This window comes from Colossoma macropomum, unplaced genomic scaffold (assembly GCF_904425465.1).
Source record: "Colossoma macropomum unplaced genomic scaffold, Colossoma_macropomum, whole genome shotgun sequence".
Lineage (NCBI taxonomy): Eukaryota > Metazoa > Chordata > Actinopteri > Characiformes > Serrasalmidae > Colossoma > Colossoma macropomum.
In genome coordinates, this window is record NW_023494808.1 from 16,561,949 (window position 1) to 16,580,912 (window position 18,964).

At 39.2% G+C, this 18,964-nt stretch overlaps 2 protein-coding genes across 3 annotated transcripts; both read left to right on the forward strand.

The window, feature by feature from the left end:
- The first annotated feature begins 239 nt into the window (after positions 1-239).
- mettl21e (methyltransferase like 21e) lies at positions 240-7,162 on the forward strand. Its single transcript, XM_036557134.1, has 4 exons — positions 240-485; positions 2,384-2,541; positions 4,888-5,005; positions 5,115-7,162. The coding sequence occupies exons 1-4, from the start codon at positions 449-451 to the stop codon at positions 5,531-5,533; spliced, it is 732 nt and encodes a 243-aa protein (XP_036413027.1). The 5' UTR covers positions 240-448; the 3' UTR covers positions 5,534-7,162.
- A 2,404-nt stretch (positions 7,163-9,566) lies between these two features.
- LOC118798176 lies at positions 9,567-18,619 on the forward strand. 2 transcript variants are annotated; one of them, XM_036557542.1, is made up of 17 exons: positions 9,567-9,676; positions 10,163-10,259; positions 10,369-10,496; positions 11,635-11,758; positions 11,839-12,648; positions 12,723-12,874; positions 13,025-13,148; positions 13,238-14,107; positions 14,186-14,346; positions 14,446-14,569; positions 14,643-15,236; positions 15,323-15,480; positions 15,634-15,757; positions 15,860-16,609; positions 16,745-16,887; positions 17,039-17,156; positions 17,883-18,619. In XM_036557542.1, exons 2-17 carry the CDS (start codon positions 10,178-10,180, stop codon positions 18,281-18,283), a joined length of 4,863 nt encoding a protein of 1,620 aa, XP_036413435.1. In that variant the 5' UTR covers positions 9,567-9,676; positions 10,163-10,177; the 3' UTR covers positions 18,284-18,619. The 2 variants fall into 2 exon arrangements, with proteins under 2 accessions (XP_036413435.1, XP_036413436.1); XM_036557543.1 differs by lacking the exon at positions 10,369-10,496.
- Positions 18,620-18,964: the final 345 nt, after the last annotated feature.

Consider the following 18,964-nt stretch of genomic DNA (forward strand, 5'->3'; position numbering starts at 1 on the left):
CACCCCTCTACATAGTGAGTCCACTGAGCCTGCAGAGAGGTCTATTAAAAACCTACATGGAGCAGGACCATCTAAGGCCATAATATCCCATCCACTCCAGGCCTGAAGATTTAACGTTGTCTGTATCTCACCCCGGGAGTTATTGTTTTCTTAACCCGATCTAGGATTCAGTTCTAAGGTTTCTATCTGTGGAGATCAATCTAGATCATGTCTGTGATACTTTTAACACAGCAGGTGTGTGAGTGTGTGTGCATGAGATGATTGACATAGCAATCAGGTTGTATTTCTGGCCTTCAGTATCTGGTTGGCCCTATTTCTCTGGCTGTCCCTAGTCATCTGAAACTCCACCTTATTGGAAGTCTGTCACTCTAGTCTGGACGGAGAGAGTGGAGACTCCATTTTGAGCCCCAGCTACCTTCATCCCAAAACATACAGTTTGCGTCCAGCCATGGAACAGGACCCTGCAAAGGAGACTGAAGCTAAGGGTGGGTGACAAAAGAGCCATTTCTTTCTTTGCCGTGATGTTGACTAAGGAAACACTCAATGCTGTATGGTGTTTAATCAGATAAGATAATTAGCAGCTCTCTTCTGGCTGAAGACTGAAATGTGCTTTGCAGTATTTAAGACAGTAAACAGACTAAATGATCTCACCAAAGTTGTGAATATATGCAAAATATGCTTTATTGTTCCTGAGTATACTCTTTATTTTACCAAAATAACACCAATGGGACAATATTGATCATTCAGTGATGAAAACACAGTCTTAGAGAGACCCTGACAAAAACAACTGCAAACTTCAGACAAATGTGTATTCAAGGTCTAGAGTCTGCATGGAAAAGCTTTCTCAACCTTTTCAATGGCCTTAATGAAGGAAGTGAAGCTGTAATAACAGTACACATATTATAGAGCCTCTGTCTTACTGCTTATATAATCCCGCAGCTGTCATTGCCTGAAGAAGCTCAGTCATCACTGTGTAATAATAGAACATAACAACAGTAGCAGCACGCCAAGTATTCCAGTTGTCAGCGCAGCGTTTGGATATGCTCCTTTATGATTTATGGTTGAAGGAACGTGATAAATTATTACGTGTGTGACAATGTTTGTGAAAGTGCTACCTTTTCTCTCATTTTTACTCCTTGCTGTGATCATCAGCACTTAAACCTTTCAAGTCTTTAAACCACCTTTGGGCCAAACCAAGTTCAGTATGTGCAACGCTTTGGAAACGATAAATGTTGAATCATTATTTAGGTCAAACCTGCACTTCATACAGAGGAAGATATTTTGAGGAACATTAAGCTGAGTGTCAATGCAAAATATATAATAAGCGTTTTATGTTAACAAAACATTTTCAGGTATTTTATCTTACAAAGTAACAGTCAACCATTACATTTCTGAATATGTCAATAAAGTTCATATGTCCTCAAACATTACATCAAACATTACATTTTAAAAGAAGCCTAAAAGGACAGATATGCCAACTTTTGGGCAGTGCACACAGAGTATACACCAATCAACCATAACATTAAAATCACTTCCTTGTTTCTACACTCATTGTCCATTTTATCAGCTCCACTTACTATATAGGGGCACTTTATAGTTCTACAGTTACAGACTGTAGTCCATCTGTTTCTCTGCATACTTTGTTAGCCCCCTTTTACCCTGTTCTCCAGTGGTCAGGACCCCCATGGACCCTCACAGAGCAGGTACTATCTGGGTGGTGGATCATTCTCAGCACTGCAGTAACACTGACGTGGTGGTGGTGTGTTAGTGTGTGTTGTGCTGGTCTGAGTGGATCAGACAGCAGTGCTGCTGGAGTTTTTAAACACCTCAGTGTCACTGCTGAACTGAGAATAGTCCACCAAACAAAAATAACCAGCCAGCAGCATCCTGTGGGCAGTGTCCTGTGACCACTGATGAAGGACTAGAGGATGACCAACACAAACTGTACAGCAACAGATGAGCTTCTGTTTCTGACTTCACATTGACTAACAAGGTAGAAGTGTCTAATAGAGTGGACAGTGAGTGGACTTAGTGTTTTAAAACTCCATCAGCACTGCTGTGTCTGATCCACTCGAACCAGCACAACATACACTAACACACCACCACCACAATAGCGTCAGAGGATCATCCACCACCGAAATAGTACCTGCTTTGTGGTGATTATTGAAGAACAGGGTAAAAGAGGGCGAACAAGGCATGCAGAGAAACAGATGGACTACAGTCTGTAATTTTAGAACTACAGAGTGCTTCTATAAGGTAAGTGGAGCTGATGAAATGGACAATGAGTGTAGAACCAACGTTGTGGCTGTGCTTTATGAGGCCTTTTTAACTTTTGTTCAAATTCAGACAAAGTCTGTCATATTCCCACTGTTCACTGCTACAGATGTTGCTCCAGATGCTGAGCTGGCCACAGCTATTATGAAGAGGCATTTCCGCCCGTCCCTGATCAAGACTGAGGCGTGGGAGGGATACACTTTCGCTGACCTGGAGATTAAAATCAAGGAGTCAACTGACTGTTACGGTGCTGTGCTGTGGCCTTCAGTAAGTCTCATTTTGGTCACAAGACTATTCAAACATCTGATTTGTTGTTAAGAAAAAAAATTAATTAAAAAAAACATTTTTTTTTGAAAAGCAGGTCTTTTGTCCCTTTCTATTGTTTCTCATTAATGACCTTATGTGTGTGGGAAAGTGTGAAGAAATTCATTGAATGTGCAGATGTTCTCGCTTCTCTATAATAAAGTACAGAAATTTCTGCTTTGTGTTTTCCCCACAATAACTAGAATGACTGGTCACTGCCATCACAAGATTTTTGAGCAATATGATTTACTCCAACAACTGAACAGTTTTTATGTGGTTACAATTAAGGATGGGTGTCAAATTAGTACTTTTACCAACAATTATTATTATTTCAATACTATGTAGTACTGAAAACTCTGTATCGTTCAGTATCCACTATCCGTAATTAAGCATTTGGTCTTATCAGCATCTGTGAGCCAATAAGCATTTATTCTAAAATCCAGACTGCTGATTGGCTGTCTAAAGTACATTCTGTATGCATGTTGTGAATGTCAGAACATCAGGTGAATGTCAGATGTTCTTGATTTGTCTGTAATCTCTTACTGTCAGTAAAAAGATCCACTTCTAGCACCTCACAATTATTAATAGCATTATGAATTTTTAGAAAATAGTTTTTGCTATAGTTTATAAAAACACAGAAGTTGGTTCATATAATGGGTCTAAGGAGTTTAATTTAATGTTTAGGAAAAAATATTTTCTTCAACTGTTGTTCTTGCTGATTGAAACACTAGTTTTGACACCCTCCCCCCATCCCCCTCAGTGGCATGGCCCCTGAAACCTTTTCCCTTTTGACCCTCTTAATGGGGGCCATGTGGGTATCAATACTGGAAAATTTTGAACTATACCCAACACTCGTTACAATGGAAATGAGAAGTGAAGGGAAGTACACAACGTGTGTTTGATGGCTAGAAATGTAGTTTGAAGATTTAAGTTGAGTATTCACATTGTGTCATCACCAGATACAACAATATTTGAGAATATTAGCTCAGAAAACACCCCACTTAACTTTTTTTACATATGCATTTTACATTTGAGTTAGCAAGTTCAGTGCTTGTCCATCACTTTCTCCAAATAGTAAGAAATGTCAGTTGGTTGTGACATACAGTCAGGTCTATAAGTATTTGGACAGAGAAAATTTGTTGTTTTGTTGTTTTGTATGTTGCAGTTGTAATTTTGCCTCTGTACACCATCACAATGGATTTGAAATGAAGCAGTCAAGATGTGACTGATGTGTAGACTCTCAGTTTTAATTCAAGAGGTTTAATAAAAATAGACTATTGCATTAACCATTTATGAATGACAGCCATTTTTTACACAGTCCCTCCATTTTCACAGGCTCAAACGTAACTGGACAAACTAACATAATTATAAATACTGGGATTATTTTTAATACTTGGATGCAGATCCTTTGCAGTCAATGACTGCCTGAAGTCTGCAACCCATGGACATCACCAAATGCTGAGTTCCTCCCTTGAGATTCTTTGCCAGGTCTTTATTGCAGCCGCCTTCAGTTGCTGCTTGTTTGTGGGTCTTTCTGCCTCCATTTTTCTCTTCAGTAAGTGACAAGCATGCTCAATTGGGTTGAGGTCAGTGACTGCCATTTAAGAACATTCCAACTCTTTGCCTTAAAAAGCGCTTAGGTTGCTTTTGCGGTATGTTTTGTAATGTGAAGTGCTGTCCTATCAGTTTTCTAGCATTTGACTAAATCTGAGCAGAACTTACAGCTCTACACACTTCAGAATTCATCCTGCTGTTTCTATTAACAGTCACATCAGCAATAAACACCAATGACTCAGTTCCATTGACAACCACACACGCCCATCCTATAAGACTGCCTCCACCATGTTTGATAGGTGATGTGGTATGCTTCGGATCATAAGTCCTTCTTTTCCTCCTGAGTGGTTTCATCTTGAGGTTACACCCTCTGTATTTACATCCATGAAAGCGTCTGTTGATTGTAGATTTTAACAACGATACACCAACCTCCTCTAGATTGTCCTTGACTTGACTAGATGTTGTGAAGGGGTTTTTCTTCACCATAGAAAGAATTCTGTGATCATCCACCTTAGTTTCTTGGAGGAACTATGTAAAAATGGCTGTAATTCCTAAATGATTAATGCAATATCCTATTTTTGTTAAGCTCCTTGAATTAAAGCTAAAAGTCTACATTTCAATCACATCTTGACTGCTTGATTTCAAATTAATTGTGGTGGTGCACAGAGGCAAAATTACAAAAATAGTGTTACTGTCCGAATATACAATAAAATGTGTCCATAACTGAAGAATCACCCTAATATTTTTCTGAACAAGGCCATGGTTTTGTGTCATTTCCTTGACACTCATCGGGAAAAGTACAACCTTATGGACAAGAACGTCATCGAGATCGGAGCTGGAACTGGCCTTGTCACTATAGTATGCAGCCTTCTAGGTGAGCATAATTGAATCTTGGTGTGCTTTGACCATTCATGCACTGATCTCATGCTGCAGTGATATCATTTGTCATATCTGTGAGTCAGTGTGCAATTTATAACCTGCAGGTGCAAAGGTGACGTCCACGGATCTGCCCGATGTTCTGGGTAACCTGCGGTACAACGTTAGCCGTAACACCAGGGGGTGCTGTCGCTATGAGCCCCAGGTGACGGAGCTCAGCTGGGGGCAGCAGCTGGAAGAGCGCTTCCCTCGCGCCTCCTGTCACTACGACTACATCATGGCAGCTGATGTGGTGTACGCTCATCCTTACCTCGATGAACTGATGGAGACGTTTGAACACCTGTGCTCGCAGGACACTGTGATCCTGTGGGCGATGAGGTTCAGGCTGGACCCTGAGAACAGCTTTGTGGACAGATTTCAAACCCGCTTTCACTTGGAAGAGCTCTATGACCTGCCCAGTCTGCGAATTAAGTTGTACAGAGCACAAAAGAAACTCTCACAGAGTCAGTCTGGGGCTGCAGCGTAGAACTGAGAATGAAGCTGTCCTGGATCTATTGTGTGTGTGGACATTTAGCTGTTTGTCGGGACTGTATGTCACCAGAACGGTAACAATTTTGATTTTGTTGGGAGATCTGGCTGGTGTCTATGAGCATCCTTGCTGTTAGATTCAGCTAAATGTGGGCATGTTTATAACTTTGCGTTGTAAACTCTCAGTTGGCAGCTAAAGAAACTATGTTTCCAGTGTCAATTCCAGTGCATTAAAGTCTGAGACCACCGGTGAAAATGCTTTGATTTTGCGTTTCTTACTAATTTAATACAGAGATGTTTATTATAAATGATATTGGGTAAAAAATAGAACCTTTGAAGGTTTACATACCAGATTTTCAAAGTGGTCTCAGGCATTTGGACTCCACTGTATATATATAAATATTGGCCTTCACAAATATTGACACCCAGGTAAACATGAGCAAAACGAGCTGTAAAAAAACATTCTGTATTGCTTATCCTTATGATCTTTTATTAAAAATAGTAAGAAATATTAACCATTATACAGTGTTTGAAAGAAAAGACTTGAATCTCATCATGAAACAAATCATTTTATATGGGACACAATTGTTTGCACCACTATTCTTAGGAGTGAAATCTAACTAAAGTATATTCCATTCATATTTTATGTCTGAAAGTTCACTTGAGTGATTAGAAACACTAATGTTTCATAGCTGACAAGTGGTCAGCTAAGACCATTTAATTTATAGGATATAAATATGTGGTGACAAACAGGCCAACCAGAGAATACAGAAATGATATGTGCCAAAAGGTTGTTGAGCTACACAAATCAGGAAATGGCTATAAGAAAGTAAATGAACAGTTGAAATGTGCTCGGATACTTGGTGTCATGGACCAGTACCAGCAGATATTAAGTCAAGACCTGACTGCCTCAGCCAGGACACGTACATTCGACTGTCGTTGGATCTTCCAGCAGGACTGCACAAAGTATTACATGATTTAAGATCACAGTTTTGACAAAAATATTTCTTTCCTGATAAGATGTGGGTTTTTTTTTAAAAAAAATCAAAAAGAAAAGCAATAAAGAATGTTTTTTAAAGCACATTTTGCTCATGTGTACCAGGGATGCCAGTATTTGTGGATGCCACTGTGTGTTTAATTCTAATAATTATATTGCTTTGTTGCTGTATTTTTATTAAATGCAGTGTCTGACCACTGATACACCATCACAGCAAAAGTATACATTTAATTAAGAAGTACTTTGTCATTGTGTCATCAACTTAAATGGTGATTTATTACAAAATGCATGCGGAAATTTGCAATCATACATAGTTTAAATGGCAGCTGATTATAAAACCTTTTCAATTCTTTTCTGTAGCATCAACAGTTTTAATAGTTACAACTAAAATTGATCTTTTAACAAGATTTGTAGCAGTTTTTCTGTAATACAAGACAGAATACTTTGTAAATTGTATAAAATAGACTTTTTGGATGTTATAATATCCGCTGCATAATTTAGCGGCTTACAGTCATATGCAAAAGTGTGGGCACCCCGAGTGTATTTACTTATTTTTATACTTAGAAAATGAAGAGGACATCATTTATATGTCTAGTTGATTTTCTAAGTAAAAAAATGAGTAAATACACTGCAGAAAACACACTTCTACACATTCTCAAACACATTTACTGTTTATTTGCTGAATTTATTATATTGGGGAAAAATGAAACCTGAAATGTGGTCTATGCAAAAGATACGGCTCATTTAATATTTCATTTTTTTCCATTATGTTAAATTCTATAAATAAATAGAAACTGTAAACTTAATTTTGCAGAAAAAATCTCTCTCTCTCTCTCTCTCTCTCTCTCTCTCTATATATATATATATATATATATATATATATATATAGAGAGAGAGAGAGAGAGAGAGAGAGAGAGAGAGAGGGAGAGAGAGGGAGAGAGAGAGAGAGAGGTCAACATGAATCATAAATCATGTACTAGGACCTATTTCCGAGTATCAAGGAGGGTCTCTGAGCTAGCTGAGCGTTTCACTCCGTGATAGTTGGAGGTGGTGGGAGAAGGAGTTAAAACATGGTATTTTTGGTCAATATAATTCTTAATCAGAAGACATTTTAGATGTGGGCAAAAGTCATCACATTTTGATGGAACAGGAAAGCAAAAATATTATCTTTTAAATGATACCATGAACCATGCTTAATATGTCCAAGAAACTTGGACAGTAGAACACTACTGTCTTGTAGTGCTCAGCCAATGGCAGGACAAGCACACTCATACTTATTTCTACAGGTAATAAAATTAGACAAAACTACAATGGTTTATGTCTTTTATGTATGAACTGTTTGTCTGACTGACACTGAACTAAGGAAACAGCTTTGAGGACATTAGTAATGAATTTCTAAGCTATCACAGATGTGCTGTACTGCGTGCTAACCCAGAGACGTGCCTAATGCTGTTTAACCTACATTCAGGAATAAAAGTCTTCAGTTTTATTTATTTTTGACAGCACTGTCATGATGTTAAGGCTGTGATTCATAACACATCTGGTAGGTTAAAAAAGTCCTTTGCTGTCAGACTAAATGGATGTATTGAAAGGAATCCTAATGATATAGTGAGCAGGGCATGTGATACTCATATCATGACATTAATGGAGGCAACAGAATCCTGCTGACTGCACTGTACTCTGCATATATGCATGCGGGCATAGACATGCTCCAGTGCATGTACAGCACACAGAGACAAGTAAGAGAGAGAAGAAGGTAGTCTCTATGAATGCTAAACTCAACGTACACCAATTCACTTCAACATCCAGATCGATTCCAAAAGGAAAAAAAATATATATTCCAAATGTTTTTATCAAGTACATTTTTGCAAAGTACGAAAATGGCCAAAATGGTGCTCACACAAAATGTATTCCAACAAATAATAAACAACATATCAATTCAAAACAGTGTGTCAATACCTACAACATTGCTTTTGCCATATTAAAGGTTTTATTGCTAATACCCAAAATTAAGATTAAGATTAAGAAGTGAAATACACATTCATAGCAAAGGTAACCAAACAGTAAAGTGCATTTGGCTATTTTGATACATTTTCAAATGTATTTGAATTATTCAGCATGGCTTGCAATGTATTTGAAATGTATACCAAGTATATAAAATAACGTACATAATTTTTTTTCCAGATGGAATGTATCAAAACACAAAGAGATTTTGCCAGAATTTTCAGCTTGCCAGAACCAAGTGCCAAGAGAGTGGCATGCAAGGCTGGAAATGATGTCACCTCTGCAAGGCCCCCCACATACCACCCAACCTAACACGACAGGGCAGTTAAATCGGCTGCCAGCTTTGTGGGACGTGTTCACCGTGAGGGAAACAGGAGATGTGGAGGTTTGATGAGGGTCAGGGTTACCCAAGATTTCCAAATGGTCCAAAAGGGGAAGCGATGCCCGTCCTATTGAGTTTCCCTTCTGCAGAATCAATTAATCACATAACAATTGTGCAGAGCATAAAAATAAAAGCGCTGCAAAGTTTTATTATATGTGTACCAGACTTCAAAGTTGTCCACCAAAACAAGCTTAAATCAAAGGTGCTGACCTCACGAATCCAGACAAAACTAGTGTGCGTTTGCTCCCATGGTTTCTTTAATCATTTAAAACAGATCTGGAAATGCAATGATTAATATCTACGTCTAAAACCTTCTTCTTTATGCATATAACATAAGAAACATATTGTACTTTGACTCCTTTTTGACACATTTCTATGCTAAAAAGTGCTATAATAGACCTGCTGTGATCTAAACCACAGGACACAATCTCTTCATCTACCACTGTGATTTACCACCATCCTACTTGAGCCATAATGTTTATCATGATAGTCGTGCCAGCAGAATCATGACACACTTTCCTCAAATAGAAGCACTCTCCTGTTCTTCCGAATATCTCCAGTCTCTCTTTCTCTCCATTTGTGTGGATGTCTATATGCATGCCTGTTTTATGTGTCCATTTCTAAATATAAGCCAGGCTCCGTGTGATGTTGGGAGTGTCTTACATGATGCTGTTTCTCTATAACCTTGCCTTAAGGAAGCCTGAAGATGCAGTTGGAGCACCATTACCTGGATACTTCTGGAGAACCACTGACTAAAGGTGTGTACACTGCTTATACTTGCAGGTGTGGCATGGGTGACCCCTCCTTTGGAGGATAGGAATCAGGCAGACTTAGGGTGGAATCATTTGAAGAAATATTTCTGAGGGGATTCTTGAAGTGATTTGGAGTTTAACGCCTGTTGTCATGTTGGGTTTAAGCTGTTCATGCTGTTGTTGATGGGTTTAAGATTTTTATGCTTATAGACATATTTTAATATGACATATTACATTTCATATTCTTACTCATATTCTTTTTAATGAATTTTTGTGTTCTTTATAGATAGTGGATTAAACAGAATCATTTGAAGCTACAAATATTTAGAATGTATTTATTGATGATGTTTTGCATGCATTACAACTTTCATAAATATTACTTATAATTTACTTTAATAATCTGTAAAGTATACATTTTGAAAGATTTAAGTTAAAATCATATCATGCAAATTCTTCTCATCAGTTAATCAATAAAATATTATACTCTACTAGTGCCAAGACATTTGTATGGACAGAGTTTGCACAGAGAAGGGTGTGAAAGAGGACAGCATGGGAACCGAGGATGAAAAAGAAGAAAATGAGAAGCAAGGTTGGTATATTCATGGCTGGCAAAACAGGGTGAAGAATTTTTGGCAAAAACAGCTCATAAATTTGTGCCAGTGTTAATAAACAAGTTCTATTCTTGTCTTATGACTCAGAAGTGCATCAGAAACTCTGGCAACCAAGTTTCTACATTAAAGTTGATAAGGAGATTCACTACTTTGCTGGTCATGAAATCAGTATCTGGCAGTCTCTTGACTCCTACGGCGGCATCATATGGCCAGCGGTGAGGCATCACATTGAACATACACAAAATATAATGTGTGAAATAATCTGTCCACTCTATCTATATTCCAGTGTTTTTCAGTGACCATCTTGAATACCTGTACTGCACACTTTAGGATTTGGCAAACCTAGCTCAGCTAGAGCACTTCATAAATACCTGATAAGTTAAATCAAGTAGTCCAGGCACAAATCCAAGCCATGCATTTGCCTTGAAATCATGCCACACTGCATTCTTACTAGAGGCCTGGAGTTGATTAAGACAAAGCAGATAAACGGAGCTGCTGCCAGACAGACATACTTTATAATTATAGTTATTTTCAAACAACACAGACACTGGCTCTCTGTCAGTATCTGGACATGAACCGAGGGACAGTTAATCTTCTGGACAAAGCAGTGTTAGAAATTGGAGCAGGGTCTGGCCTAGTGTCCATTGTGGCCAGCCTGCTGGGTGAGTGATATAATTCTCATTCAATTCATTTTTGCTGTAAATAAATGTGTTCATATACTTCAGAATTGGATGATGTGATGATAATAAGTGGACTCTCTACAGGTGCATCATATGACTCAGAGAGCAATGCACAGGTCATCTTCCAAAGATCCTGGGCACCCAGTGTCTACTATAGACTAAATAAAGAGATTCACTACTTTATGGGTCATCAAATTACTATTCAAGAATCAATTGATTCCTATGGTGGCATGATATGGCCTGCAGTGAGTTCTTGCTTTAAAGAAATAATTCATCAAAAAATGTAATGTATAAAAAGTACTTGATCAGCCAAGGCATACCGGTGTCTGAAGTTGGCTTCTGGAAGCTTATACCATACCAATTAACAGTGTGCTAACTGCATGCCTTGCCTCAAACTGTGCTGAGTTGATGACACTGTGAAGTAAAGCTAACAACAATAGTAGCTACCATGTTGAAACCTGTCTGGAATTTTGCACAATACTAATTAGTTGGGTATTTGCTTCCATTACATCTCCAGTACAAAACTAAAGCAAACTTCACCTAAACATGTCTTGGATGATCAACTTCACTTGTAGTTATGAGAAAATGTGATTTTTCTTGAAATTCTTATAATGCAGCAACTGATCAAAATGAGCCAAATAATCATAATAAGTTTGCTTATCTTTCCGTGCAGGCAGTGGCCCTATGCAAATTCCTAGAAACACCAGCAGGCCGAGAGCAGATCAATCTACTTGACCAAGAAACTCTAGAACTTGGGGCAGGCACTGGTCTGCTGTCTGTAGTGGCAACATTGTTGGGTATGTCTCATTATGAAGCTGATTATTAAGAAATAAAACGATACTGTACACATTACTAAAATAGTGTAACTGGTTTATAGGTGCCAAATTAACAGCTACAGATCTGCCAGATCTCTTGAGCAACCTGAGATGTAACTTGAATCGGAACACAAGAGGTCATCGGAGGCATGAACCTCAAGTGGCTGCGCTGTCCTGGGGTCATGAACTTCAGCAAAGTTTCCCTCACTCAGAGTACCATTACGACTATGTGCTGGCAGCTGATGTGGTCTACCATCATGATTTCCTGGATGAGCTGCTGGTTACCATGCAATATTTCTGTCAACCAGGCACAACTCTGATCTGGGCCAACAAAGTTCGTTACCCATCGGATTTGGTCTTCATTGAGAACTTCAAGAAGGCCTTTAATGTCACACTGCTAACAGAGTTGGATGAGGTAAGGATTTACTTGGCAGTCTACAGACAACTAGATGAGGAAGATGACCGTATGAAAAGCATAAACAAAAAAGAAGAGATGGAAAACAGGCACAATTACAGGAATGAAACAAAGAGAAGTGAGCAGGCAAAGCTGAGAACACAGGAATGCAGAGAAGCAAAGGAAAAGAGTGAAAGCCAAGGAAGCCATGCAGATTACCCCACAGGAGAGGAAAGTCAAAATGAAAAAGAATCCAACAATGGTTCTGTCAAGAAGGACATGGAACATGACACAAAAGAGAGACGAAGTGAAGATGCAGCATTTGACCAGAAAGTGGAGGATGAGGATCATGAGCCTCAGAAGGAGGAGAATGAGCAAGAGAAGTACATTGGTGAAAAGGTCAGAGAATCTGCAGGTGTGAAGAAAGATGAAGAATCCCAGGAATCAACTTCTAATGCTCATACAGGGGAAAGATCAGGTCCGTACTATTAGATAAAAAGTGATACTCACCATGTTGCTGTATTTTTTATACATCTTTGGGTCACTTTTCAGATTGCTTGGAGACAAATGGACAGTCAGCTTATCGGAGGGCTTGGGAACCCAACATGTACTACGTGCCTGGCAAAGAGATCCACTACTTCTTGGGTCACAAAATAACTATAGAGGAATCCATCGATTCTTATGGTGCCATGATATGGCCAGCGGTGAGTTTTGATTGAGAACAAGGAAACCAGTGATTGAACTGAATTCAATTGCCATTCATTTACCATTTACATGCCAGTTTCTGATAGAAAGAAAGGGTGTCTTTGTAACCATAGTGGTGATGACAATCATTAACATTTGCTTTTTTTCAGGCGGTAGCTCTTTGTAAATTCCTGGAAACACCAGCAGGTCAACAACAAATCAATCTACTAGATAAGTCAGTTCTGGAGATTGGAGCAGGCACTGGTCTACTGTCAGTTGCGGCCACATTGCTTGGTAGGTCAAACTATGCTTGGATAGTTACTGAAGCATTCTATGTAAAGCAAAATACCTTATCCTTAATAAATTGTGTAATTTGTCTGCAGGTGCCAAATTAACAGCCACAGATCTGCCAGAAATCTTGAGCAATCTGAGATTTAATCTGAATCGGAACACGAGGGGGGTCCGGAGACATGAACCCAAAGTAATGGAACTATCGTGGGGTCATATGTTAGAAGAAACCTTTCCACGGTCCACTTATCACTATGACTATGTTTTAGCAGCAGATGTGGTCTATCATCATGGCTTCTTAACTGAGCTTCTGGTCACAATGTATCATTTTTGTCAGCCTGGCACAACAATCATCTGGGCCAATAAAATACGCTACCCATCTGATCTGGTCTTTGTTGAAAACTTCAAGAAAACCTTCAATGCTACATTGATAGCAGAGTTGGATGAGGTACGGATTTACTCTGCAACCTACAGAGCACTAATTGAGGAAGATGACCTCATGGAAAACATGACCAAAGAAGGGATGGAAAAAGTACACAATTACAGCAATGAAGAAATGCGAAATGAAGCCCAACAAAAAGAGGAAGGGGTGAAAAAACAGGAATACAGAAAATCAAAAGTAGAGAGCGAGAGCCAAGGGAACCATGGAGATAAACAGAATCCAGCAGGAAAGGAAACACCAAATGAAAAAGACTGCAACAATAGTTGTATCACTGGGGACACAGAAGTTGATAAAAGAGAGAGAGAAAGTGAAGATTTAATGCTTCAAAAGAAAGAGGAGGATGAGGAACATGAGCCTCAGAAAGAGGAGGATGAGGCACTTGGGCCTCAGAAAAAGGAGGACAAGCAAGAAGAGTATGTTGGAAAAAAGGACAGAGAATCCGAAGGTGCAGAGAAAGATGAGGAATCTCAGGGTTTTATTGAATACAAATCAACTTCTAATGATCATATGGAGGAAAAATCAGGTCAGTACAATTAAATTGAACATAATACTCATTATGTTGCTATATGATATATATATACATGTTTGGGTCTCTTCTTAGCTGATGCAGACTGCTTGGAGACAAGTGGGCAGTCAGCTAATCGGAGGGCTTGGGAACCCAAATTGTACTACATACCTGGCAAAGAGATTCACTACTTCTTGGGTCACAAGATCAGTATAGAAGAATCTATTGATTCTTATGGTGCCTTGATATGGCCAGCGGTGAGTTTTGATTGAGAACAAGGAAACAATGCCAAGTTCTAAGATAGAGATGTTGTCTTTGTAGCCATAGTGGTGATAATAGTTATTTGCTGTTTTCAGGCGGTGGCTCTTTGTAAATACTTGGAAACCCCAGAAGGACAGGAGCAAATTAATCTACTAGATAAATCAGTCCTGGAGATTGGAGCAGGCACCGGTCTACTGTCAATTGTGGCCACATTGCTTGGTAGGTCAATCTACGTTTGTTTTGTACCCAAAGCTTTAATGCTTACACTAATCATTGTGTGATTTGTCTGTAGGTGCCAGATTAACAGCCACAGATCTGCCTGAAATTTTGAGCAATCTAAAATGTAATCTGAATCGGAACACCAGGAGTGTCCGGAGACATGAACCTCAAGTAATGGAACTATCTTGGGGTCACAAGTTAGAAGAAACCTTTCCACCGTCCACTTATACCTATGACTATGTTTTAGCAGCAGATGTGGTCTATCATCATGGCTTCTTAGATGAACTTCTGGTCACCATGCATCATTTCTGTCAGCCTTGCACAACAATCATCTGGGCCAATAAGATACGCTACCTGTCTGATCTGGTCTTCGTTGAGAACTTCCAGAAAACTTTCAATGCCACACTGATAGCAGAGTTGGATGAGGTCCGGATTTACAAGGCTACACATAAGTTTTCAGATGACAATAACGCTGTAAATAGAGTCATAAAGGAAGAGGAAGGGAAAGACAAGGAGGAAGAGAACTGTGGAGAAGACAAAGAGCACGAGGAGAAAGAAAAGAATGAAGCCTTGGAGAAAGTTCAAAAAGATGGGATGATAGAGCAGGAAGTGGAAGAACAGTATCATAGAGAACCTCAAGAGAACAAGGGGCTCCAACCTACAGCAGGTGCTACAATACATGGTAATCCATGTCAGTTCTTCAGTATTCAGATCCAGTATTTCCTAACAGTCATGCGTCTTGCCTCTCCACAGGTGAACCACAAAAGCTAGAGGAAGATAGAAAACTTGCATGCCATAGATCACGTACACAGAGTGTACCCCAGCAGAGCAAAGAGATTCACTACTTTGTGGGTCGCGAAATCAGTCTTGAGGACTCCACTGATTTCTGTGGGGTTCAGAGAAGGCCAGCGGTGGGTTTTCACATGTACATAACTAAGAAACTTTGCCATGTTAAAAATGTTTCTTTCTGAATATTTATTACTGGGAAAGTAACCCAAATAAGTCTCATAGCTTCAATCAAAACAATAGTGATGAATCTGTCGCCGTGATTTTGCTTCTTGCAGGCACTGGCACTTTGTAGGTTTCTGGACTCATCAGCTGGTCGCCAGAAAATCAAGCTTCTTGATAAGACAGTTCTGGAGCTTGGAGCAGGCACTGGCCTTGTTTCAATTGTAGCAACTTTACTGGGTGAGCTTCTATACAGTATCACTAAGCTGGAAGTGCCTGTACCATAAAGAGCAAAGCCAGTGAAGCATAGACTTTATACTAAATAGTGTAATTGACTTGTAGGTGCCAACGTAACAGCTACAGATCTACCAGAGGTTTTGAGTAGTCTGAGATGTAACCTGAATTGGAACACAAGGCACCATCGGAGGCATGAACCTCAAGTGGCTGCGCTGTCCTGGGGTCATGAACTAGAGCAAAGGTTCCCTCACTCAGAGTACCATTACGACTATGTATTAGCAGCTGACGTGGTCTACCATCATGATTTCCTGGATGAGCTACTGGTTACCATGCGATATTTCTGCCAATGGGGCACAATTCTGATCTGGGCTAATGAGGTCTGTTACCCATCTGATCTGGTCTTCACTGAGAACTTCAAGAAAGCCTTCCATGCTACACTGATAGCAGAGTTGGATGAGTTGAAAATTTACTCAGCTACCACCAAAGAATGGGGAACTAGGAAAGAAGTTGTAGTTGAAAAAACAAATCTTAATAAGACTGTGTTTAAAGAAGAAGAGAACCTTGATTATCATATCTCAACAGACAATGAGATGACACAAAAACTTCAAGAAAGAAATGGTGTTGTCATAAATCAACATGGAGGTGAAATGAAAGGAGAGGAACTGTCTGAAGAAGTTCAAGCGATAAATGATAGAGAAGAGAACAGGACAGAATGTTTCATGGAATCTCAGAAAAGCATCAGAGAGCATGAGAGGGGTCATATACAGTTCGAAACAGAAATTACAGATAAAGATGAAGGATATGAAGAGGAGACAGCAGATGAATCAAGAACTGAAGTAACAGATTTTATTAACAGTGAGTCTTTGAGATCCTGCATGCTTACTGATTTCTTCCCATGGTGTAGATGCTTTGGCATTTACTGCTAATTATAATACAAGTCAATATTCAATTATGTTGTGAGGGAAAACCTTTGCTTTTTGCACTTCTCAGGTAACAGAGGAAAGAAGAAGTCAGTCTACCAAAAGGTCTCAGAAATGGACAGGAAGCTTTGCGAAGAGAGGTACTACTTTGCTGGACATGAAATAAGAATCATTGACAGCTTTGAGCCCTATGGACCTACCGTTCGGCCAGCAGTGAGTTTTGACAGGATTAAGAAGAATTACTAAGAATATTGGTCCTAAACTTAGTTTTGTGGATGTGTGACTCTACAGAGAGAGTCATACAGTTAGTGAAATTAACGAAAGTAATGATGTTCTCTGGTTACAACAAAGTGTCTGATTTCAGGCCTTGGCTCTCTGTAAATTCCTGGAGACCAATCCAAAGCAGATAAACCTTAAAAGTAAAGCTGTATTGGAACTTGGGGCAGGTACAGGTTTGGTGTCTATTGTGGCCAGTCTCTTAGGTAAGTGTTTTATTTACAAAAGGTGTTGCAATATTTTTTCACAATTTATGCTTTTTCCTGTTATTATTAACAGAAAAAAAAACAAATCAAATGTACACAGTTTTCCTCTTTAGCCTAAATGCAGTCAGTCAGCTGAGACAGTTCGTGTCTGATGTGTTCTTCTTTAGTCTTGCACTGGAGCTACGAGGCTAATGTAGCTAACAAGTGACAGAAATTTATTCCACAGTGATCGGCATTGTGAATTACACACTCACCTCAGCTTTAAATTGTTTGGGAATTCCACACCGTTTAAAAAAATTCTGCTTTACTCAATCGTTAAGATGGAAACCTCATCCAGAGTGGTTTGATGTGAAATGGTTCATTGTAGAGAAACTAAACAACTGTGATTTGTTTACAGCGCTGGTGATAGGAACCAGGGATAGTGATGTTTGCAACAAATGTTTGCCATTGTATATACTATCCAAAATGACCAGTGAACCTACACTGAACTATAATTCGAGATAATATGTTTCTTTGGGGACTAATTTGCCTTACAATGCTCTTCAAGTACCTCTTGACCATGAATGGATTTTATAAAATATGTTTTAATCCAAAATCTTAGCATGAAGCTGTCATAAAAAATCACTGAGAGTGCATCATAAAAATCCTATTTAAATCTGTGGTAGACTTGCTTACACCAAATGTCTTGACTGGTCAGCTGGGGAAAACTGTGGTTTTGCCCTGCAGGGGCCTGGGTGACAGCAACAGATAAACCAGCTCTCCTTGACAACCTGTCCAGCAACCTGTCTAGCAACACAAGAGGACTCAGCAAGCATGCTCCACAAGTGGAGGCACTGTCCTGGAACAATAACCTATCCCGGTCCTTCCCTCGTGCAACGTATCACTATGATGTTGTCCTTGCAGCTGATGTGGTATATCAGCACAACCTCTTTGATGATCTGCTCGCCACCATGCACCATTTCTGCCAGCCTGGCACAACCTTGATCTGGGCCAACAGAGTGAGGACTCAGACCGAGACCACCTTCACTGAGTGCTTCAAAAGAACCTTCAGCACCACATTGCTGGCACAGATGGGGGAGGTGGAGATATATATGGCAAAGACTCATGGACAGCGATGGAAAATATAGCATCACTGTCATATCAAAACTATGCCTGCTAGAAAAACCAGCATAGACCAGCATGGCTCGTCACCAGCAAAACCAGCATATGTTGTGCTCTGTATGCTAGTCAACCAGTATGACCATGTATGCCCAGCTGAACCGGCTTTAGACCAGCATAGAATACGTGCTGAAAACATGCATTCCATGCTGATCTGTGCTGTTCTTTTCTCAGCAAGAATGTATTGCCTTTTTTTCCTATTTTTATTTTTGTACATGATTTGAGCAGCTGCTCTTTCTATTGTATGAACTTCTCATGATGAAATGTACCAAAAATGGTCTTATACAATAAAATATTGTATTCAACGTGCTTGTTTTTATTTATGTGTAATTCATCCTTCGAGATGTAAATAAAATTATTCAGTGTTTTAATGTGAAACAATTAATTGTAGAGAAATTTACCAACTCTGGTTTCTTGACATTGGTAGTGACAGTTACTATATCAACAACACAAATATTGCATTTTATTTATTATACAAAACCACCACAGAACCTACATGTGTCTTCTGAGCTTTTATAAGTAATGTTGATGATGGTAAAATTGTGATAAATCTGAAAAAATGTTTTCTTTGGGGACTATTTTGGCACACACTTCACATGTACCCCTCCAAGAATGGATTCAAAAAAAATTTAATTGAAGCCTGAAACTTT

What these genes read in the sequence shown, in the direction of transcription:
- mettl21e (XM_036557134.1), top strand. Translation starts at nt 449, where the DNA reads ATGGAACAGGACCCTGCAAAGGAGACTGAAGCTAAGG. An exon ending in AAAGGAGACTGAAGCTAAGG is followed by an intron (nt 486 to 2,383) that starts GTGGGTGACAAA and finishes TCACTGCTACAG; the next exon opens with ATGTTGCTCCAGATGCTGAG. An exon ending in TATAGTATGCAGCCTTCTAG is followed by an intron (nt 5,006 to 5,114) that starts GTGAGCATAATT and finishes TATAACCTGCAG; the next exon opens with GTGCAAAGGTGACGTCCACG.
- LOC118798176 (XM_036557542.1), top strand. Translation starts at nt 10,178, where the DNA reads ATGGACAGAGTTTGCACAGAGAAGGGTGTGAAAGAGGACAGCATGGGA. An exon ending in GGGTTCAGAGAAGGCCAGCG is followed by an intron (nt 15,481 to 15,633) that starts GTGGGTTTTCAC and finishes TGCTTCTTGCAG; the next exon opens with GCACTGGCACTTTGTAGGTT. An exon ending in AATTGTAGCAACTTTACTGG is followed by an intron (nt 15,758 to 15,859) that starts GTGAGCTTCTAT and finishes ATTGACTTGTAG; the next exon opens with GTGCCAACGTAACAGCTACA.